Here is a 23,426-nt window from a genome sequence, read left to right as displayed (position 1 = left end):
CAGGGCTAACAACGTGTACTTTGTGGCAACCTAAAAAAAAAAAGACCTGTCAAAACCAGGGGGGTTGGGTTTTTTCCCCCCCCTCCAGCGCAGGCCCTTTGCCCGAGGGTGGCTCTCCAGAGGGGTCTGTGCCCCCAGCAAACGCCCAGCGGGGCCTTGCTGGGGCAGGCGGGGAACAAGGCTGGAGATCTGCCCGCCCCCGAGCCGAGGCGGCCGGCGGGGCGCGGGGGCCGGCCCTTGCGACTGGGCCCCCGGCAAACGACTGGTGGGAAGCGCCAAAGCCCCCGGCCGGGCCGGGCGCGGGGGGGGGCTCTGCTCTCCCGTGCCCGGACGCACAGCTCGCGGGCGGCCGGTAACGGCCGGCAAGCTGCGCTCGCTCTTTCTTCCGCGTCGGCAACGCGCCGGCCACGGGGCGCGGCCCCGGGGCAGGCGGGAGCCAGCCGCCCGCCGCGGACGGACCCCGGCCCGGCCCGCAAGATGGCGGAGGGCGGCGCGGGGCGGGGAGGGGCGGGGGCGGGCGCCCCTCCCGGCAGGCCGCGCGGCGGCGCATGCGCGGGGCGGCGGGCGGCAGCGATGGCGTCGGGGTGCCGGATCGGGCCGTCCATCCTCAACAGCGACCTGGCGGCGCTGGGCGCCGAGTGCAGCCGCATGCTGGACTGCGGGGCCGACTACCTCCACCTGGATGTAATGGACGGGTAACGGCCGGGGGCGGGCGGGGCCGGGCCGGGGGGCGCGGGGGGCGGCCGCCCCCCAGGCTGCGGGCGGGCGGGCGGGCGGCCTGCCCCGCCCGGCCCGGCCGGGAGTAACCTGCGGGCGGGCGGGTCTCTCTCTTGGGCCCCAAGACACTTCGTCCCGAACATCACCTTCGGCCACCCCGTCGTGGAGAGCCTGCGCAAGCAGCTGGGCCAGGAGCCCTTCTTCGGTAAGGGGGCTGCCCGGGACGCGCTGCCGGGGCCGGCCCCTGCGCTCCCGGCCGGCGCGGGGCGGGCGCCGGCCTCCGCCGCGACCCCGGCGCTCGCTGAGGGCTCTCGGCCCTGCTCCCCTCTTCCAGATATGCACATGATGGTGGCCAGACCCGAGCAGTGGGTGAAACCGATGGCCGTCGCCGGCGCAAACCAATACACCTTCCATCTGGAGGCCACGGACAACCCGGGGGCGTTGATAAAAGACATTCGGGAGAACGGGATGAAGGTGAGGGGAGCGCGGGCCCGGAGCAGCGGGCTGCGCCCGGCTTAACTAACCGCCCCGTTGCCGGCAGCGGAGGGCCTGTCGCCGCGCCGTCGGGTGGGCCGCGGTTGGCGCGTGGGTGAAGTCCGTCTCCGGCTTCGGCTTAAGAAGAGCGGGAATCTCTAGTTAGAGCAGCCTGTTCTTACCGCGCTTACGCAGACGCACAACTGTTCGTTTTCCTGGGAGCTTGCACCCAGCTCGAGCCAATCTTGCTGCCTTCGTGTCATCCTAAGGCGCACCGGGCTTTGTCTTGCCTCTCCTGCAGGTGGGCTTGGCGATCAAGCCTGGCACTACAGTCGAACACTTGGCACCTTGGGCCAATCAGATAGACATGGCTTTGGTGATGACAGTAGAACCTGGATTCGGAGGGCAGAAATTTATGGAAGACATGATGCCCAAGGTAAACTTCAGTTTCCTTATTTATTGATCTTAAAGCTCATCACCAGTACGGAGCGTAACGGTGAAGCGAATAAACCTGGTCTGGGCGTGTAAGAAGCTATACGTAGCTGTAGCAGCCGAGCGTGGATCTCGGCGCCAACCTTTGTATACCATTTCTCAGGTCCAGTGGCTGAGGACACAGTTTCCCTCACTGGATATTGAAGTGGATGGAGGAGTTGGGCCTGACACCATCCACAAGTGTGCAGAGGTAAGAGGCTGAAGCGGAGCAGCATTTTCGGTTACTGTGCCAAGAGACTTACTCGTCCCTCGGAATATAAAGCCTAGGAGGAGTTGCATTTTGACCATTAGTTTTCAGAGGGAACGGTAAAGCACAGTTAATATCAAAATCTATGTGAGGTCTAATCTTGTGCCTTTTTTTTAATAGTGGCTAGTGAGGCCTCCGCTAAGCTAGAGAAGTTGTTTGTTTCTCGTATGTTCGGGTCAATAGGAGCAATGAGGAAGAAATTAGCGATCTGGGGAAGAGCTGTCTTTTCTGAACTTGGTTTGTGGTTTTAGTTAGAGGTATGTATGTTACCTGCATCCCACAGATAGCGCTTCTTTGCCCACCAGCCTAGAATTCACTACCTCCTTGCGTGTTTTACAGCAAGAAAACTCTTTCAGAAGTGGATCTGTTCCGTGTTACTGAGTGGGTGTTTAATGTCTTTCAGGCAGGTGCAAATATGATTGTATCTGGCAGCGCTATTATGAAAAGCGCAGATCCAAGATCTGTGATCAATCTTCTAAGGAATGTGTGTTCAGAAGCAGCTCAAAAGCGCTGTTTGGATCGGTGAGACCTACCCAAGCGGTGTTCAAGAAGGCTCTGTGCGTGCAGGAGAACCCTTGTTTCTCGTGCGTAAGGGAGGGCTGGATGAACATTAATTACGGAAACTCGTTGCTGCTGAACAGAGGAATCATTCCTTCGCTGCGATGAAGCAAGCAGCAGTGAAAAACATTCTGGCTGTCTTTCAGGGTTGGAAACGCAATGGTTTGAACCTGTCTCTTGATTCTGTGGAGGCTAATTTTATGACACAACCTATAACGCTGACTGGATTGAACTAAACTTCAGTCAGTTTTTGCTTGCTAGAAGAGTGTACCATCACCACAAGCAAACTCTCTTGGGGAAGACTCTAATCAAACTGCCTTCTCCTGTCTGTATTTTGTCATTTGATCTGTGCATTCCTACAAAACTTTTCCAGTATCTGTCTGCATTAAACACCCCTCCCTTGGTGTGGTAAGTCTCCTTTAAGCTGTCAAAAATGCGTGGTTTTGGGAGTAAGTCTGGGAAAAATGTAGTTTAAGAGCGCTAAAAAATCCCATGGATGCTAGTAACCTTCCTTTGTTTTGCTTTTACTGCACAGAAGGACTTGACCTACATAAGTACGTCAAGTCAAGCATCAAACAAGAAGTCAGTGCAACCTCTTTACCAGGTTACAAGCTGGGAAATACTGTCTCAATTTACCTTTCTTTCAACAGCCAGCTGTGTCTGAAATTCCTGGAAGTGATGGGATTCCATGGAAGAATGTTGCTTTAAAACCCTACAGACAGATAGTTAAAAAACTTCATCTTGTCCCACAGTCTCCTTGGTTTGTACAGATGCCCGAGCAAGTAAGAAGGACAGTGACGTACAGGAACGTTATCTGCTGAAGTGATTTCAGCGTATGTAGGCTGAAATGCACTGAGTGGAGATGGCTCTGTGAAACGGCTTAATGCTCCTCTTGGTTATGAAGCCAGATACTTTTCATACCTTCAATTTTCTTGTGCTGACTTCACAGCCTGGCCTGTTTGGGCATGTGAAAGGCGAGAGTTACAACCCACTAGAGGAAGACCCGAGCAGGTCATTTTAGATGGCCCTGCCTCCCATGGCTCTAATTAGTATTGCCGAGTCCTTTAATATTTCATGGTATGTTGCGTGGTGTTTTTCCTTTTAAGTTGCAATTACAGAAGAAGGGTTGCAAACAGTCTGCTGCCCCAGGGGAACAGCCCAGAAGGCTCAACAGCTGCAGCCAGTCCATTTCCACAAGGCCAAAGTCAAATCTGTTGTCCTTGCAGCAAAGCTGGGCACGTGTCGCCTAGCAGATGCTGAGGCAGCGCTAGAGCTGATGCACCCCTTCTAAGCCCAGGAGCTGCCAGCTGTCCCACAGATAGGCCTCTGCTCCGCGGCTGTGGAAGGAGACGGCTGCGGTACAGCCTGGGTCGCTGCCATTGTTAAGTAGGAGGAGGCAGGGCTAGTTCAAACAATCTAGACAAGTGTCTGAAATGCCTAAACTACTACTTTTTCCTGTGTGGTTAATTGTGGTTTAGGTGAATAAATATCTTTGCTTCCTGTTTCCCCTTGCAACCCCATTTGAGAACTAGCAAAAGAAAAATGAGTCATCTGGAGCTGCTGCACTGAGGACATCTTTCAGAAGAGGTTTGCCAAAAGAAAACTTGGCTAGGAAAGGTAATAGTCTAAATGGCTGTTAGATGTGTTAAAGCAGTTTATTCGTACTTCTGGAAAGAACCTGTGTAGAGTCTAATAGAGTGTGCATAGAGAAACTGTCATGGCTCTGGGATCTAAAATGCAGGCCAAGCAGCCACAAATGGGCGATGAAAATGTTAGTTTAGGATTTGGAAGTGTGGCTTTTCACGCTATTGAAAGCAGCAGGACAGCAGCTGTAGTATCCTTGCCTCCTGCAGTTGGCCTTACACTGGTTTTTGAAAGGGTCATCAAACTATTTCTGCCTTTTTTTTCTAATTAATGGTGGGGGGGGTGGGGCAGACATCCCAAAGTCATGCTAGTTAACTGATGGTACTATGCTTTGTTCTGAGCATGGAACCGTACAGTGTGTTTTCTTTCACAGGTTGTAGTCACTTTGTAATTGTTTTAAATCTGGTAGCTTGCACTTCCACTGACACTCAGGTTAGGAGTGTTGTGGGAGAGAGAGAAATTACACTCACAGTAAAATTACTCAATTGCTTTTTTCCACCTAAATCCCACCCAGGTGGGTTTATGCAGCTGGCTACTACTGCAGCAGCTTTTTAAACATCTAAGGTTAAATCTATTAGTGACCAGAGAGCATCCATGGCAGTAACAGTAATGATACTTGGTCTTCTAATGCTTAAGACTGTTCCAGTTTCTCGCCTCTATACATTAACAGAAGTAATCTGTTTGTTAGCCTCTATTTAGGCCTGTCCTCCCGTACTTGGTAATGTAACCCCACAGCAGAAGCGCCACAGCTGCAGGACTTGAACCAAACACTGACATGAAAACCAAAAGAGCTGCTTGCATGGTATCCACGGGGCCAAATAAACCCCAGGACCGTTAGATGTTGCAATACCCTGATAAAGCAAAGTTTCAGCAACAAGGGAGAGCACAGTCTGGTGATAGTAAGTCACATGGTCTAGAGCAGTCCAGGGTGATCTGACAGAGCAAAGGCTCTGTCTGCACTGGAAAACAGGATAAAAGAAACTCTGATATAGCCGAGCTGGGCTTGGACGTGTGTTCTGCAGGGTGGTACAGTGCACATCCCTGAGCAAGATGATAAAAAACTGCAGTAGACACACACAGAGCTTAATTTTAATAGGGCTTAGAAGTTTGTATTTGTACTTACATTCCATTAAGGTCCTGGATGCAGAGATGAAGCGTTTAAACCCGCATAGCAGCAGGGTGCAGAACATAAGTGGCCTTAATAAAAGGTCTCCGTTGAAAACAGTAAACAAAGCGCAAGGGAAATGGCTTGCTTTGTGGAGCTGCAACACCCCACTTTCATGCCTTTGGGGGGGGGGGGGGGGGGGGGCCTTGCTGCATTATGTTAAGTTGGTATTGCACAGTCAGCCTTTGTAATACCTTCAGCCATAACATTAGGAGCAGTGCTGACAGCTGTTTTCATAGCTTAACAGCCAAAAGACAAACAGGTTGGGTTTTCTCCTGTTTAAAACTTTGAAAAGGAAAGAAAACAAGCAGAGGTTTCTTACACATTTTTATGGCTTTCAAGCATGAGCCTGGCTCTGAGCTCTCAGCCCTCTTCCGCCACTAGCAGCTTCCTCACAATCCCAACATTCATCCAAAAACTGGTCTGGAGGTGGGAGTCCAGCTCTGCAGGGAACAGGGCTGCAGGCAATAAAGCAGCTTTAGTGCCAATTCCAGCTGCATGCAGCACAGGGAAAGAACATGAAAGGAGGGGGCTGGGCGTTAAGCGCATTTGCTAACCTTGTCCCAGTAGTGAAATGGGGCTACTGAAAAATCAGGTGCCCCTCTGGCTGGAGCAAAGACGCACAGGGTAGAGACAGAGAGGGCAGGGCACAGTGCCTGGTCTGCTGCAAGAAGGTGGCAAATGATGAGAGGTGCTGTGGGTGAGGAGCAGCCTGGGGCTTCCCAAAAAGCATCTCACTTGACATGTGCGCACAGGGTTCCCCATCTGCCCCTGCTGGATGAAGGGCTGCTGGAGGTAGGCAGGTGACATGAGAAAAGCAAATGCAGCCTGTTCTTTGTCACCCCTCCTCACCGGCCTTTGCCTGCCACACTTCCATGTGCCGCTCACCTGATAGCAGAAGCCTGCACACCACTAACACTTGGAGAACAGCCCCGTGGCCGGGGCATGGGGAGGGAGAAGTGCTCTGGCACACTTGTCTGGCCGTGCAGTCGCTCAGGCAGCTTTGTGTGAAGGCAGCTGCAGTTTGCTGTCACAGGTCTAACCAGCTGAGAGGCAGATGTTAGAGAAAAGACTTCTGACAGTGATGGGGTGGGGTTATGACCAAATGGACATTTTTATAGTTTCTCCAGGGATTTTTTTTTTTTTTTTTCAAGTCTTCTGTCTGCCTGGCCTTTCTTTGGCTAGCCTTTTTATTGCTGCCTTGTGAGGCATTAGCTGGTTCCCACAATGGCTGACAAGAACATCTGAAGAGGGGACAAAGAAAACATGCTTACCCTTGCTCGTATCGATAACCACTTGTGCAGTTTCTGCAGCTGGCAAGGTAACAAGCAGCTGCTTTAGACCAGCACACTGGAGCCTCACCCAAAAGCAACACAATAGTTCAGTAGCACACCACAGCAGGGAACTGAACAGCAGTGCAGGAACAGCTTTACAGTCCACGAGGCTGACCAAACTTGGTTAATCCAGCTCTTCTCGCACAGGGTTTTTCAGCCTCATTTTAACACCCTTCCCTTCCCACCCCCCAATCTAGAAAGACACTCTCCTCTTGCTCCTTCCTGTAAAATGCTGGACTGCATTTCCATTTCCTGAGGGACACCTTCAGGACACGTTAAGGCAGCTGGGCGGCTGGTTTACTCGGTCTGTCCCATCTCTTAAATTACAGAAACTCCTCACACTGCCCCAGGGATCAGACAGAGCAGGAAGCCCTGACCTTACAACAAAGCTGGGTGAGAGCTGGTCGGATCAGGCTTTTTAATGAACGGATATGGGTATGGAAAAGACCTGCAAAGCATTTGAGACACATAACTTTCAGAAACCTTTTCCCAGCAGCAGATGCACATGCAGGACAAGAAAGGTGGAAAAATCCACCTCTCTGTTGAGACGCTGAGGGGGACCTCAGCCTCACAGCACTGGCAGAGCTTTGGTATGACAGCAAAGCTTAGTGCCGCTGCTGCTTCAGCGTGTTTGCAAAGCCATTCTTGGGCCAAGCAGGTCTCTGTGCCAAGAGGAAGCATTACTGCTATTTCTTCACTTCTAAAAGGCCATCAAATTCAGACTATATACAACATATATAGAAATAACTTTTAATTAAAAAACCAACCTTGCATCAAAGATTATTGTATCAGACATTGAGGCAAGATTCAAGTTTAAGACAAACCAGTGTTAAAAAAGTGTTTAAAAAAATAATCAGAATGTGCAATAAACTACAATGTAGCAATAGGTTGTAGTGTTGAAACTTTACTGAACTGTTTTCAGATGCCCAGTGTATATTTCCTGTCATTTTGACAAAAAAAAAAAAAAAAAAAATTTGACACTAAAACTGGGTCATCTGTCCAGTGCCATTCCAGATATTACACGTGGAAGAAAATTTTGCACAAAAACAGAGACTCCTATTAAATTGCCTTCAACTGTCCTACACAGAAAAACCTCCTGTTGATGGATTATACCTACATTCAATGTTTAATCTTTGTTAATACCTCTTGAGATTGCAGATACATTCCAAGCTATGCTATTCAGATGCAAGTTTAAACAACTTGCTTTTGTTTCCTCACTGTGAACTCACTGGGAAATTAAAAATCTATCCAGAATCACAATGGAAAGCTTTGGGGCTTTTTTCTTTATTGGTCTTCTAGACATCAATCATCTTTTCCTTTTCAGCTAGTCACCAAATGTTGGCATACTTAAGAGACTCTTACAAGGCACTGTACAGAAATTGGAACGAGACTTTGTCTTTAACATATTAAAGCAAAATATTATGAGCCTCATTACTACTGGAGGACCAAGGAAGTTAAGATGACCCAAACCACAATATTCAAAGAGCTGCGTCACCAATTTGACTCGACTCCTCCTCCCTTCCATTTCTCTATACCCACACGACTGAAGCAGAAACCCTACTTTCTGAGTAGCAGATATATCGACTATTGAAATGCAGTGGTCTATTTCTATCTTATTGCTTGAGGGACTTCTATATGAAACATGCCCTGGCACTACGGAGAGCTGAGTACAGATTTTAAGCTAGATGCAAGGCTTCCAGAATGCCTGCTTTGAAACTGCTGGTTCTCACCTACCCTTATCTTACACACAGATTACACACATGCATTTAGAGAGGCAGATTTTTGCCCCATGGTCATGCCACACAGGAAAATAATCTGAGGCTATCGCTTCTCCCCACTATTTTTTCAAGTAGTTTTTCTGTGTTCAGTTGAAGTTGTTGGTTAAGGTAGACAGCATCTCCTGCTGCAACAGAATCCACCAGAACCAGAAATGCATTTGAAAACAAACAAAACAGAAAAGGATGATTATTAATAAATGTGGCAATATGACAACAGAAAGTGAATGGTGCCAGCAATTTATGTGCGCCCACTCCCGACATTGGGAATATTAGACTTCCAGCTTGAAATAATTACTTTCTCTTGGGGTTCAGGAAGAAGAAAGTGTTGTCTTTGGGATTTATCCTGCCTGTTACAAAGCAAGAAAGAAAATATATTATATGCAGCTAACGTACAGGTTTTGAATTGTGCTGTCATATGCTGTGTGAACAAGAGAGATTTTACCTTACACTTTTCTCCACCTTAATTGGCTTTCTTAATGAACCACATTATTCCCTGTCACCTTTGTTTTCTTGTATTGTTGATTCCCAGGCAAACGTTTTCGCAGTCTTCTGGCTCTTCAGTAGATTGTTTTCTTGGTGGCTGGCCACTGTCTGGCAAACCAATGGGTGTGCATGAAGTACAGAGAGAGTCGCTGGAGAAAGCTGCACTTGACATTTCAGTCTGATTCGTTATTTGATCTTGGCACAGTAAAGCTTCTACCTCTTCATCTTTTAGTGGAAAAACTCGAAGTTCCCACAGCCCAGACTGAAAGGAATCAGAAGGGTAGAAGTGAGGGTGGAAAAAGAGAAAAGAGGGGGAAAAAGGGATTTCAGTGGAGTCTGAACTGATTAGCTAATGTGCAGAACAATCTGCTATCGAGTAACAAATGAGTGTCTGTCTTTACAATGTTTGCAGGGCTCTTCAGATAAAGAATACAACACTGCTAGGCACCGGCTGTCAATGTAAGCTGGCTTCATACAGTTTTGAACTAGTAACAGGGCTACAATTGAACAAGCACAGCGCAGGAAGGGGAAAGTTCTTTTCCATGGTGCCAGACCATCAGGATACCTGACCCCATAAGCATCAGGCCTGTCTAGAACCCTGGCCAACATCCCTGAAAAAAGATCTAGCATCCCTGAACCCAGGCCTGCCGTACCCGCCTCAAAAACACATGCCGTGTGTACTGAGCAATGAAATTTTTACCTGTTGACAAATCTTGGGCTTAATTCATAAAGCACACCAATATAGCTCTAAACAGGAGCGCTACGTTCAGTCTACATAAACTAGGGGGACAGCCTGGGATTCTGATCAGTGAGACAGGAGGATATGTTCACGTTCTTTGTTTTAGGCTAGAGACAGTGGTCACCGAAGACCTGACCAGACCCAGAAGCTATTGGAAGCACCCACCTTCGCTTCCTGGCTCTCCCTGCAGAGTTGTGCAATCCCTGAACCAACGGAGCTGTGTGCTTCCGACGTCAAGTCGGGAACAGGTTCAGCAGCGCAATGCAGCGGGGCACAGGAGCTGCTGTGGTGGTCTTTCTGCAGCGAATCTTGGCTGTGTCGTCCGTCGGCATTTTTGCTGTAAGATCTAATGCAGGATAAGAGACGAGAGTCTTAAGAGCTACTCCCTGCCCTTTCACATCGCCAGAACAGTTTAGATTTTCTTTTCAGTGTTCTGTTTCTCCATACATGCTACCTACATTTTACTTATTTAAATCAAGAGAGCAGATGAAAACACATGGTTCTTAACAACCTCGTTGTCACAAGCCAGAGCAAAGTGTGCTACGTGGAGGGGCTAACCAGATAAAACAGGTCTGGTACAGGCGCAGTCCGGCTGCAGGACAGCTGGTGGCTGGTCCCACTCCTGCACCTTGCTCCAAACCCTCATCAGAACTGAAATTTTGGACAAGAGAAGTCAGCAAGCCATGGGCTGTTCCCACGCAGGAGAACATGGCATCATTTGCAGGAGCCTCCGGAGTCCAAACTGCACTGTCAGCAGACTGTGCCAATGTAACCTGAGAAGAAACAGCAGGTCCTTGGGCTCCCCGTTCCCACCTCTGCTCTGGACTCATTTCCAAAGCAGTCAAAATAATTCAGTAAGATTAAAAATTTTGATCTTGCCTTTAATGCACATTTGAACTAGATGTAAAATACTGGCATGCATCTGAAATGCCAGGTGGAAGCCTGGCCTTGCTCATATCAATGGCATTTCTACTTCTGAATTCAAATAGCACGAAGATTTCACCAAGGGGTTCATAGTTTCAAAATTAAGGGTACGTATAGAACTTGTATGTTTCTGTACACTTTCTAAAGTTTTTTTTTATGTTCAAAATTGCTTAAAATAGAATTCCTTAATATGGTTTAGCTCTAATTTTATCCTGCATTAAAAAAGCTATCTTTGCATAGTTATTCATAGTGTCATGGTTCACTTTCAGCCAAGAGTAGACACAAGCATATGATAAATAGCAGAAAAAGTTATCCCTGCATTTATAGGATGCTTCTTGTCCTGGCAGATTCTGAAGCAATTTATGGGAATCCCTTTCCCAGAGCCAAATTGCAGATGCACTGCTTTTTGCAAGACTTTTAGCGGTTATATTTAATTCTCATGAGTTTTGCACCGGCCAGCAAGTCTGTGAGAATTAACCTTTTTCACACAATGACTTTTTAAAGTGTAAGGTCCCTGGCACAGCCCAGGACCCTTCAGTAACACACCTCTGAATGCAGTGGACTTTCATCTAAGGTGAGTGAAGTTACACTTGGTGGCTAAAGTCGTAATAACTGGGAGTGGCACAAACTAGCCCAGCTATGTGTTCAGTATGGGAGTAAGATTTTTATTCACTAATAGAAGGTCACTAACATGCCAAATTTCTGTAAGTATGTGTGCTTCAGAACTGCATTCCCTTTCCAGCCACAAAACTAAACATACCTGGTACTGATCCCTGATGAGTTAATTAATGAAGAGTGCCCTCATTTTCAAACTCCTCTGTGACAGCATTTCTGAAACTGCTGCACCAACAACCAACACCAGTGGTTCAATAGGAACGCTCTTATCAAAGTCAATACACCTGCCTGCTATTCCTTCTGGGCCAGCGGCTCTGCTCCCACAGCGACCACCTTGCTCGCTCTCTTTCTTCATACTTTGTATGACGTAAGGAAAAAACTTCATCTGACAGATCTTCTATCTGTAATGAAATACAGGGATAGCTGCTGCCATAATTATGAACATCGCTAGAAACAAAGGCAGCCAATATTATATATAATTCTGCAAAGGTCTGTTCACCAAACAAGAGGCAGCAACACAAAGCATGGTTGCAGTATAAAGGCACATCAAAATACACGCATTCAGCTTATACTCTCACTAGAGCTCTAGTATATGGGATGCTGTCACTTTCGCTTTATTTCTTTGCATGTCTGTGGTTGATCTGAATGGATACAGAAATTATACCCCCCATGCAATGAACACATTTTTCTCTATGGTGAGAGGCAGAAAATTAAGAGGACAAGTATTCATTTGCAAATCAAGGCAGTATTAAAAGCACGTAATAAAGACAAGCAAAATTCCAGGAGTTTCCAGACACTGCTTTAGGAGGAGGCTGGGAGGCAGCAGGATTTGCCAGGTGCTCTTTAAGCACAGAGAAATAGGTCTGAGATCACCAACTTTGATAGCTCCACATTGAGAGGAACTCAGCAAACCTGAGGTGCTGCATTCCTGCTACGAAACCAAGCAGAAAATGGTTTCTGCATTGAAGAGACTATTTCTTAGCAAATGACTTGCACAACCCCAGTACAGCTTAAAACGGCCCTAATGTGAGTACCTCAACTGCTTGTAGTCAAACAAGAGCCAGCTTTTTTGGTAGAACTCCCCAGATGTAGCTATTGCATCTGACCTTCACTTTGAAAGAACCATCTTCATTTTTCCATTGGCAGCACACCAGGAAGTTTGCTCCTTAGACACAGCTGGGCGAGTAGCTCTTTGCTGCCCTTCCCCCTCACTCCCCAAATGGCAAGGCAAGCTCTTGGCTGGACCCCTCCAGCACAGCTCAGTTACTTCAAAGTGCTCCAAACCATTCAGCCTCTTCAAAGTTCAGCTAAAAAGCTAAGGCTGGCGAGAGCATACAAATGCTGCAGCCATGAATTTTATGCCAGCCACTCCCAACTGAAAAACAGAGAAATTCTAGGAAAGAACAATTCCTGGTCATAGCAGCTGTGGAGCTGCACTGCCAGATCAGTCCTGGACAAGAATTATACCAATAATTGGGGGGGTCATGGAAAATAAAATGAATTTTTTCTATAAAGCAAAATCCTCAGCAGTGTTATACAAGTAACACCATTTATCTTCCGACTGAGTCTGATAAAATACAGAACCAAATGCAGAGTCCTCACTGCAGTGCCAGATAGCGCCATACAATGTCAGCTGGAAGTACTCCAGACAACTAACGTCCCTGAGGTTTTCTGCAGAAGCCATTCTTTGTATCAAGTCTTGCAGCACTGAGGTAGTTCATGACCATTACGGGTACAAACGCAAAGTATTACAATGCATTTATGCTGCTGTAAACTATCTGTTAGTGGCACTCAGCTTGCCAGAGAGCACATTTCCAGCCTAGGTGGCTGGTCATGAACTACAGCACCACAGTGAAATTTAACGGGGCCAACGAAAAGGATCCCAAAGGCTTCAGTGCGATCTGAATCGGCCACAGGACCCACTTGCTAAAACTGTAGCTGCCCGGTTCCTCCTCAGCCCAGCACTCAACAGGAACCTTCAGACAAACAGGCCTGCTTTGTTTGCCCATCTCATGACTGCTTTTTGAAGACTACTCATTGCTTTTATTTATTTATGTTAAACACAAACCACTTTGTTAGCTGCTGGTTTCCTTTCATGCAAGTCAACTTAATGGGTTTCCTCCTCTCAGAAATTCACCAGCTCTGTCACTTGGATGGCATCAGTATGGGGCTGCATCTCAGTTCAGATTCTGTCTTTCCAAGGTCAATGAGGTATAGCGTGAAAGTGAGAATTTTATGAACTACAAAAGTGCTATTCCCTCAGGGAAAAGTCAGGATTTTTCTGTGTGCTCAGATTTCCTTTGAAGTGGAAACAAAAGATAATTTTGAAAGAAAAACTTAGACTTTGAAAATAGTTTTCTTAGCAAATTGCCAAAACTTTTCATGCTGGGAAGAAACTTCATTTTTAACAAGCTTCCTTTCAAAAATCAAAGTCCACTTTCCTCTCCAAGTGAAGAGTTTTGAAAAATACAGAAATAAGGCTTACTGTTCCTTTTCCATAGCTGGTGATAGCAGACTTAACTACTTGTTTATTTAAAATGAGTTTTATCCTATGCCATTGAAGACTAGCAAGTAATACATTTTCTTATTTAAAAATTATTCTTTGTTCTATGGATAAAATCACATTACATCAGAGTAAAAGGTCTCTGCTTGGTTCAATACAGCCTCTGCCCCTCCCCAGTTTTGTAATGCTTTACATTTTCCTCCACCAATTTTAGGTTAATTTAAAGTTGCTGTAACTGGAGAAATTTGATATTTTTTTTCCCCCACTAAGGTTAGTTCGAAAAAGGACAAAAGAACTGTCATTCCTTGGTGGATGGATCTGGCAGTGATGTTGAGAAAAAAGACTATTAGGAAGGCCTGTTTGTGAGGCATGTCTAATGATTTCACTCAAAGACTTAAAGCAAACTAAGGTTTGGATCCCCCCCCCATCACATCTAGTTAAGCTACAAGACACTATGCATTAATGTTGAATAGCACCAGGAGTATTTCTGAAAGGTTCTCCAAACAACAAAGTCTGTGTTTCAGTCTTTGGCTTCACAGGAAAGACTGAGTCATAAGCCATGAAAACACTTATGCAAAACTAATTACACACAGAATTATTCCAAAGTATTTGTCATTACTAAAACAACTACAAAATAAACTTGAACATTACTTTACAACTGTGCCTTGCCAGAAACTTTAACCTGGACAAAACAAATTAAAAACAAAATAAAACAGGAAAACCCGTGCCACACCCTCCTATGCCTTAAAGCAATAACAGACTGCAAATTCATACATGCAAACCAGGAAACTCAAATGCTCTATTTCCAAAAACTAACTATTTTTAGAGCAAGTAATAGAGCAGACATAGACAGTAGATTAACTTTTGCATTCCCAACTGTTATGTTTGTCCTTGTAAGGCAAAATTTCCAGAAACAAAAATTAGGCACCCAAAAAAGGTAAGCTTTTTTTATTCAAATAAATAGGCCTGATTTTCAGAAAGTGCTGAGTTCCCATCCTTGGAAGTGTGGCTCTTGTAGACCATGACAAATTTGGGACCCCACATTTTTTTGTAACTTGTGGAAACTTTGGGTGCAAGTCTATTGCATGGATACAGGTTGTTGCATTCAAAGCCTTTAAATGAAGGGGGAAGGAGGTATCGAGTGGAAGAAATCCCTAACTGCTGGTTGACACAAGGACAACTCCAGAAGTTTTAAATTTAGCCATGCAGAAGATAGGCAGAAAAGAAACCATTATACCACCACAGGCTACTATGCAGTGGAAAGCAAAGAAAAAGCTTACTTTTATATAAAAGCAGGAAGTACATTTTGCCTTCTCTTGTCCTTCACGAATGATCTACTGAAGCTTGCCTTGATTTCAGTACCAGGGACAATTTCAAGAGTGCCACAGCGTGAGTGCACAAAATGCAAAAAGGTAATGCTGCTGTTTTCTCATGTCTTTTTTTCAAGCTTACTCAGTAACAAATCTAACTCAGTCTAAAACCTAAAGCAAGGAAGTGAAAGAATTATGATCAGATAACCACCTTTTCTCAGTACTCTGAAAAACATCCAAACCAATTAACACAATCCTAAAAGAAAGGGGGAAAATTTGGCAAAGGATGATTTACACAAACAAGATCTTTAGCATTTTTCTCTTGTCTGACATTTCTCCTCTCTCCTTCTACCCAGCAGCTGACAGACAATACAGAAGCAGTGGACCACAGCAGGAGGCAAAGCTGCTTTATTGTTAACTCAAGTTATTTCCTGCCCAAAGGATGAATCATACAGGATCAACTAGTCATGCCAAACACAAATGTACTGGGAGGGCTACTAAACAAGCAATTAGCCTATGAGCTTCACAGAGAGACACCTTGAAGTCCCTTCAGCAAAATACGCTAAAAGTACGTGAGACAAGTCATCTGTATGGGATCTGAAATCTAAACAAGAAATCCACTGAGTCTTCCAAGCAAGTCCCTTGAAGCCCTGAAGGCAAATCACTGTTGAAATTCTTTTTTTTCCCCACATATACCAGGATGGAAGGCAATGAACAGTAGATTCTCAAGGGACAGTGTGCCCTTGCTGCCTTATTAGTTATTCTCCAAAAGGTTTAATTAAATATCCTTGCAGAAGAGTTCTCCTGGGTATGTAATTTGACCTTCTCACTACAAAAGAAGATCAGGCATGTTTCCTGCTAGCAGAGTCGGTACCAAACCAAAAGGTGGTGGAGGTGACATAAATCTGACCACCAGATTTCACAAGAATTTCTTAAGTGCATGAGAAAAGGCAGGGACAGAGTAAGTTTTTCTCTTCCTTCTGACCCAAGAGTATGGTGCCAAGTGAGTGCAACTACACCAGGTAGGGAGCTGAGACCATGATGCTCTCCAAAAGGAAAGGTTCATTTCCATGGAGCAGGCAGCTACAGACCTAGCAAAACTCTGTGGAAGCTACAGCCTTTGCAGAGAGTATATCTTCTACCCCAGGGGAGTGGCACAATGATTGAATTTGTTTACTGTGTTTAGCATAACCTTCTGTACTGCTACCCAAATGCGATCTTTTTCTACTACTAAGGCACCTAAACCCTGGTTCTAGAAATTCTCTGAAAAAGGAGCTCAAGAACAGATATTGTAGATGAAGGTACAAACACAAGTCCTACAGTTACAAGAGTTGATAGTGGCCTGTAGCAGAGACTGGAGGGAGATTAGAGATGTCCAAAGGACACCAAAACTTGCAGGTTTCTAGAAAAGGAACCACAAAAAGATTGGAAGGACAGAAGACCAGCCTAGAGACCAGACCTGCTGGTACATTCACACTGGGATTAGGAAATGCCTTAAACCCCTGATTAGGGGAGAACGGGACCCCCAGCTGCAAAGTCCACAGACATTCCCTGGAAGAAAAAGGTAGCTGCTTATGTCTGGAGGAACCAACAGTAGCACACGATGTTCAAACTTAGCTCAAGAGGCAAGCAGGAAATGCTGAAGGTTACGCTGTTCCTGACAAAGCAGAAAGAAGAAAAGTTTGGTCCCAACAGGAGGGTTGCAGGAAAACGAACACCAAGAAGAAAACTGAGAAAACCTGCTGGGCCCACAGGCAAAATGCCAAATTACCTCCTGAAGAGCAACAGGCCATGGGAACTGGCCATGAAAGAAGAGGATGAGAGAGGACAGACGTTATAGCACAGGCAGCCCCGAAGACACAGTCGCAGTGGGAGACCCAGAATCACAATGCCCAGGAGCAGGGGAGGCGGAGGCCTGACCAAAAGGACCCTTTGGGAGTGCTGACTGTGCCGACAGCAAGGGACAGAACAGCCAAAGGAACTAGTGACAACAATTATTAATGGAGACACTCACACTCCTGTCATCCACCATAGGGTCGAGGAGGTTGGGATAAGACACATTTTCACAATCTGCTACTTAATACTTTATTTTTGAAATTTGAAACTTACCAGGATTTGCACAAAGTCAGTGACTTTGGATACATACCGATTATCCCAATTATGTATTATATATCTAGTTTAATTAAAAACTGGTGGTTTAATTAAAATACAGCCTACCTCTTCTTCATCTGTATGAGATCTTTCTAAAGGTTGAAATTCAACAACTCTCCAGCTAGAAATGAGACAAGAAAAGTCAAATTAATTTACCTAAATGCTGTTTCATTATTTCAGCAGTAGAGACGACTCTTCTGTTTCTACACTACATTAGTAGTTACTCCTTCTTCAACGCTGCATGTGCTTCAAAATTTCTTTCAAATAAAATAATTTCAAATTTAAGGTGCTGATAACAGGTGCCCAAAATTTAGATTTTCCTTTCCCAACCCAGTATCTAACCTTTCCTTTTCCTAACACAGTCTTTAAGCTATCCAACAGAGTCTTGATAATATTTTTAGCTTTAAAGACAATATAAAAGCAAATACAAATTAGAGATTTAAAATATGGAACAATTGCATTTGGCCGTTTCAGGCAATTTGCTAGTAAGCCACTGAATTACAGCACAGGAGATCAGTTACCCTGTTTTAGCGATCTAAAGACGTTCTTCTTCTAAAAAAAGAGATGTCTCTAGAATCATGGATTATAGGTTTACACTGTATGGAAAAAATTAAGCTTATTCTACTGTATCAGAATGGATAAATTTTAAAAATATATGCTAAAACAATTTCTGTTTAATTCACTGAAAATAGTTAACTATTTTCTTATGAACCATAACCTACAAAAAAAGACAGCAACCTCTAAACAACCATTCAGAGCATGTCAGCCTTATGGCACATTTAAGGCCATGAATATCACTACAATTAAGATGATATAAACCCACTTCTATTTTTAGCCAGTCTGCGCATCTACCACCTCTCTGTGTGTATCACACTATTTCCCTTGTGCTATCAGCTGTCCAGTCTTCCCACCAGTCCAGTCACACAAACTGAAGTGCACAGAAAAAACCCCGAGTGCATGAAAAGATCATCTTAACATAAAATTATCTAACTACATGTTAATAATATTCTTAGTTAATGTTCTCATGTTCATTCTGGTATCTTCTTTGCAACTAAGGAGGTCACGAACAAACCTTGGGGTAAGGATTTCTTTGTACTGTAGTTTCTCCAACTTCGATGGTGCCACCAGTGACATTGGAATAACAATGTTGTCTATATCATAGGAGCTCTCACTTCTCAATCTCCTCCTGGAGTTATGCTGTATAATATAATCAATACAAGAGGAAATTCATCAGCTCAAATCATAGGAACTACATGTTAGCTAAGAAACATTAAAACTGCACGAGAAGAAAGTCTGTAACTTGAACACATTTTCTAGTGGTTTAATGACTTCTGACTCCCTCTCCCCAATGGAATCTCAACAAATCTTAAAACTATCTCATCTCTGAGATTTACTTCTTGCTGGCATAATGCTTACTGAAATCAGTGGGAGTCTCCCTTCCTTGATTTCAGTTACAATTAATTGTGAATACTTATAAGAACTTTGAAGTTAATGCTGCCTTCTCCATAATGTTCAGTCTACAAAGACGACCTTCTATAATATATCTACTAATGCATAACCCAAGTGGTTCTTCAGCGTGATACAATTAAGAATTCCAAAAGAATGAAGCTACGTTTAGCAGCGAAGAACAGCCTACAAGGGAAGTGGTTTTCTGAAGGACATGCAAAAGACAGAAACTGAATTTCTTTGCCGTGATCATAGTAGGATTCCTGGTGGTGTTCTCTGCCCACTAGTGCATGGAACCTACATGGGTCAAAACCTTAAGTTCCTGGATTACAGGAGAAAGTTTAGTTTTAAATCATGATACATTCCATATTACAAGATCTCAATATTTAGCCAAACGTCAATGGAAGCAGGCTATTCTAAAACGCTCATTTAGGTGTTCTTTGACGATGGTCTGCTCAAGCAAGGGAAAAAAGGAGTGTGCATTGTCAAAACTGCATGGGGGACACAGATTTAAACTCAGTTCTCCAGGAGTCATCACCAGATTGAATCATGACGACTTACAGAGCACCAGTATACCACTAGGCTCAGCAGAACTGTGGGACTGAAATCTAAATATTATTATGAAATTCTCAATGAATTCCAATAAAACAAAGTGTGTTTCTGCAGGGACTTCACTGAACCAGAGCTCTGCTGCTCCTCAGCAGATTTATATACCTGAGACTTTGCCTGTAGTTCTGCACAAAAGGTTTTAAATAGTGAACCTGAGAGTTAACAAATTCTGTGACTGTATTTGCACCATGAGGCCATTTTATGTAGCTGCACCAAGAAAAAAGAGTCATAAGAGCCCCTGTGTAAAATTCGGAACATAAATCACAGTATTTTTAATGCAACTTGGAAAAAAAAAACCCAAAATGAAAGGCCCAATGCCAAACTAAATTTACACTCCAGTTACATGATCTGCAAAATTCTTTTACAAGCAAGTATCTGTTTTAGGAACACCACATACTCAATCTGGAATAAATTACTTAATGTAATCCACTTAATTCACTGTAAAAATGCTCTGTACTGTAATTTAACACTAAATTAGATGTAAAAGGCATGTGTTTTTAGATTATTAATTTGCACAACTCTCTGTTGATATTTCAGTTAAGACAGTGATACATTTTTGGTTTACCTGTGATGAAGTGCTGTGAGTGGGCCTAGACATCGCATTGACATTGGTCATGGAAGCAAAACTGCTATGGGATTCTGGTTCTGCATGTTGAAAGGAGAATGTCTCAAACCTACCGTTACGTTCGCCTGTCACAAAAAATAAGAAAAATGCATACTGACTGTTGTCTATTAGACTAAAGATATTTTTCCATACAGTAATAGTAAAGTCATTTCTAGAAGCCCACAGCTAACCACTTACCATTTACTGAATACTAAAAAAAGCCATCTAAATAAACACTTGCTACTCATCCTGTCATTGTTGTTCACAAAAATCATCCCTCTCCTTCTACAATGCATTTCTTCTTGTGGAACCAGGTTCGGTTCATATGGGCAAACGCTGCTTCTTTTTTCAGGAGCTGCCATGGACTACACACACACCAAATGCAATCAGACTTAAGAGGAACACTCCCCAGTGTTCCCTAACAGCACTTCCCTAGCTGGGGTGCATCTCACTCACGTACCAGTTCACTGAGCCCTCACTGATGGTTTCTTCCTTCCTAAATGATAAAACAAAACTGGCAGCAAGGGTAACAAAATTAGTTTCTAGACCTCCACGTGCGGTTTCTTCTAGTAGTGGTCCCCTGCTCCAGACAAATCGTAATTCTTGTTTACTCTTATTCAGTCCCAGTATAAGCAGCATTTAGGGGGATTCAGAATTTAACCACCTATGTTCTGCTTTCCTTCTACCTTATTTTCCAATAACAAAAGAGAACTCAGATTTAATATACCAACTAATAAAAAGAATCAGTGTATTCCAACATGGAAAAGAGGTAAGACTGATCCTAAAGACTGTATTGCACAGGCTGGGTCGAAGACATGAACTCTCATCTCCCACGCAGCTCTGCAACTCCCTGGCACACAGCTTTTATTTTTGGCCTTGTTCATCAGGCTGACCTTCCCCATGGATGACTTCTCCTAGACAGCGCCCAAATTAGGAATAAATATGTAGTACTACACCCGCAGCACTAATAAGCTAGAACTTCTGCTGCTACTCATGAATACATCACATAGTGGTTTTCTGGCATTGGGGAAGCTATGATCCTCGTGATAAAAGATTGCTTTTTTGTTCCATTAACTCAAAGAACTAAATACTATTGGCAGAAGACTAATTGTAACTTCAAAAGGTTTATAGCAAGAAGTTTCCTCTCTTACTAGTGCTCCCAAGCAACTCCAATTGTTGATCTCAGTGTGCATGACAGTACGCTTAGGGAAACAATGTGGTTGCAAGAAACACTGTGTCAGCATCCGCCTTTTGGGGACCAGCGACTGGTTAGGGGAGCGGGTAGCATGGAAAAAAGGACTACTGATGGCGACAGGGGACAAGGCACAGAACCCCCATGCAGAGACAGACACAGAGCGTAAGAGAAGGCTGTAGAGCAAAGGGGAGGACTGTAATGCACAAGGGGAGTGATGCAGAGAAAAAAAACCTCATCTAAATCGGAGAGTTTTCAGTGTGTCCAAAAAATCCTTTTACTCTCTCCTGTAACTTTCTAATCGATAGGTTTTTTTTTTTTGGGGGGGGGGGGAGATGGAGGGGTGGATTGGTTTCTTGTTTGTTTGGTGTTTTTTTGTGTTTGTTTTTTTTTTTTTTTAATAGATCATAATTTTTGGTTAAATCATCTCTGCAGTAATTCCCATATCTCCATCTCTACTGCAAGATTACACTAGCAGTTTTACCTGGATATGCACCAGAAGTGCATTTTTCCACAATGTTAACTGATCATTTATATCTTTTAATTCTCTCTTAGGAGAATTTTTAAACTAATATGTTTGTCCTCTTTCTCAGTGATTTATTTTCTTCAAATGCCTTGTGAGGAATTTTGCCAAAAGTTTTCCGAAAGTTCACATAAATGAGTCTGCAACAGAATCTGTTAGGTTTTACATTCTAATAGGCTGGACAGGTAAGATGCTATTTATCTTTACAATGGTATGCTGAATTTTTTGTCCCTAAATTATCACATTATTCTACTGAACTTTCAGGGCACTTTCTATTAAATTACCCGGTGCTGAAGTAGAGATTCAATGCCTTAAAACATAAAGATAATAAGGGTGAAAACACTAATTATAAGCAGTGGCTACCCACAAGTCCTCTTAACAGTCTAGAAGGAAACCAGAACCACAAATGACAGTACACAGCAAATGAAACATAGCTGACCAAAGGTGCCAGGAATAGTAAATGTTTGGTTGGGCACATGATTTGACAGATAACTTTGCAATTCAGTCTGTTTCACTGACTACTATAAAAAAACCCCTTCATATTAAAAATGACACCCAGTATTAGAAAAACACAGTTGGACTGCTAAGCAGTTTCCTTTAAGAGTATTCCAAAAATAAAATACAGAAGCTCGTCTCCTTTTGTAATATATACTCAAGAAGAAAGAGAAGGATCACTATGCTTGAAAATAGCAAATTATTTTCATGGTGTCCCAAGTCCATTTCTTCACTCCTGTAAAGTTGCATAACAATATCCTTTTTGAAGACAAAATTAATTCTCAAAGCCCAGTGTTAACAAACTCATTTATACAGTACATATTTTAGAAGAAGTAGTGCTGTCTTACGCAATACCATTTTGCTCTTACCTACTGCTGTCTCACTTAGATGTCTTTTCTTTCTTCCTTCTGACAGCTGGTCAGATGTTCCTGACACTGACTGAGATTTGGAATTAGATAAACAGCCACTGCTCCATTGTTTGACAGAAACATTATGTTGATTATAGTCTACAACAGAAAAAGCATGTATCAAGTTGAAAACTTAATTGTCCATTGGTGCAATCTACAGCCAATCTCAACTACTGAACTATTTATAATGGAAAAAAACAGACTCCTGATAGGAATCCAAACGGTAAGCAGTACCGCAGTCAGGCACCTGTGTCTGCAGAGAACCCATGGTCCAAATTCCCCCCACGTGTATTGGTGCCCTCCTACGGTTCTGATGGGATCATTTCAGTCCAACAAAGGAGAACCTGACACTGTGGTCTGGGAAGAGATTCCTCTTCCACCTAAAGCCTTAGCCAGTTACCTTCTCTGATAGCCTGCTTTGTGGTAAGTTTATAAATTGAACCTTTTCAGGGCAGAAAGTACTGGCAAATGAACGAAAAATGGTCATGCAAGTATTAAAATATTTTGCTTTACATACCATTGTCTGGAGATACTTTAAACTCCACTCCCAAAGATGAGGTATCAACAGGTTCTCCTTTGATGTCATCCTTCCTTAATAATGTTTCAAAGTATATGTGAAGAGGAATCTCTAACAAAAAAAAAAAATAATCCAAATGGAATGGGGTCTGTATCAGAAAGATGGCAACCTATGAGCCAATGAATTATGTATCATCACTAAAGGTCTAGCAATTGATTTACACAACACTATGTAACATAATCTATGAGCAATATTGCAGCCTTGAGTCCTTCAACTCATGATGAACGGCAGCGCTCAGTAGTTCCTGCAAGTACCAATCACTTGTCTATAGGGCAGCAGTGTCTTCACAGGGTCAAGCTGAAGACAATATAGGAAAACACGTCCTGAAACTGGTGAGACCAAAGGAAAACTCGATGATTATATCCCAAAAAAGCCCAGCCAAACCTTTCAAAGAAGTGATTTTTGCATGAATGAAAAAGAAAATTTGAGGCAAGGTAAT

The 23,426-nt window shown here is 43.9% G+C and overlaps 2 protein-coding genes across 17 annotated transcripts in view; one reads left to right on the top strand and one right to left on the bottom strand.

Annotated features, from left to right (window-relative positions):
* The first annotated feature begins 515 nt into the window (after positions 1–515).
* RPE (ribulose-5-phosphate-3-epimerase) lies at positions 516–18,213 on the top strand. 6 transcript variants are annotated; one of them, XM_030018350.2, is made up of 6 exons: positions 516–684; positions 843–922; positions 1,052–1,191; positions 1,493–1,627; positions 1,787–1,873; positions 2,334–2,900. In XM_030018350.2, the coding sequence occupies exons 3-6, from the start codon at positions 1,054–1,056 to the stop codon at positions 2,454–2,456; spliced, it is 483 nt and encodes a 160-aa protein (XP_029874210.1). In that variant the 5' UTR covers positions 516–684; positions 843–922; positions 1,052–1,053; the 3' UTR covers positions 2,457–2,900. The 6 variants fall into 6 exon arrangements, with proteins under 6 accessions (XP_029874210.1, XP_029874205.1, XP_029874204.1 ...); XM_030018345.2 differs by lacking the exon at positions 2,334–2,900 and adding an exon at positions 15,340–18,213 and having other exon boundaries at positions 536–695; XM_030018344.2 differs by having other exon boundaries at positions 536–695.
* KANSL1L (KAT8 regulatory NSL complex subunit 1 like) overlaps positions 5,563–23,426 on the bottom strand; it is a 67,978-nt gene continuing 50,114 nt past the window's right edge. For 9 of the 11 annotated variants that reach the window (XM_030018334.2, XM_030018338.2, XM_041124505.1 and 6 more), the window contains 8 exons: positions 22,928–23,038; positions 22,372–22,509; positions 19,755–19,879; positions 18,207–18,331; positions 17,201–17,255; positions 11,459–11,571; positions 9,797–9,977; positions 5,563–9,154 (listed from right to left, as the gene is read on the bottom strand). In XM_030018334.2, the coding sequence (XP_029874194.1) occupies positions 8,906–9,154; positions 9,797–9,977; positions 11,459–11,571; positions 17,201–17,255; positions 18,207–18,331; positions 19,755–19,879; positions 22,372–22,509; positions 22,928–23,038 (1,097 nt within the window). In that variant the 3' untranslated portion in view covers positions 5,563–8,905. The remainder of the gene's footprint in view (positions 9,155–9,796; positions 9,978–11,458; positions 11,572–17,200; positions 17,256–18,206; positions 18,332–19,754; positions 19,880–22,371; positions 22,510–22,927; positions 23,039–23,426) is intronic. The other 2 variants (XR_005932714.1, XM_041124504.1) reach the window with 2 other exon arrangements.

This window comes from Aquila chrysaetos, chromosome 6 (assembly GCF_900496995.4).
Source record: "Aquila chrysaetos chrysaetos chromosome 6, bAquChr1.4, whole genome shotgun sequence".
In the NCBI taxonomy this organism is placed as follows: domain Eukaryota; kingdom Metazoa; phylum Chordata; class Aves; order Accipitriformes; family Accipitridae; genus Aquila; species Aquila chrysaetos.
Note: the sequence above shows the minus strand (reverse complement) of the source record. Positions and strands in the feature narration are given on the sequence as shown.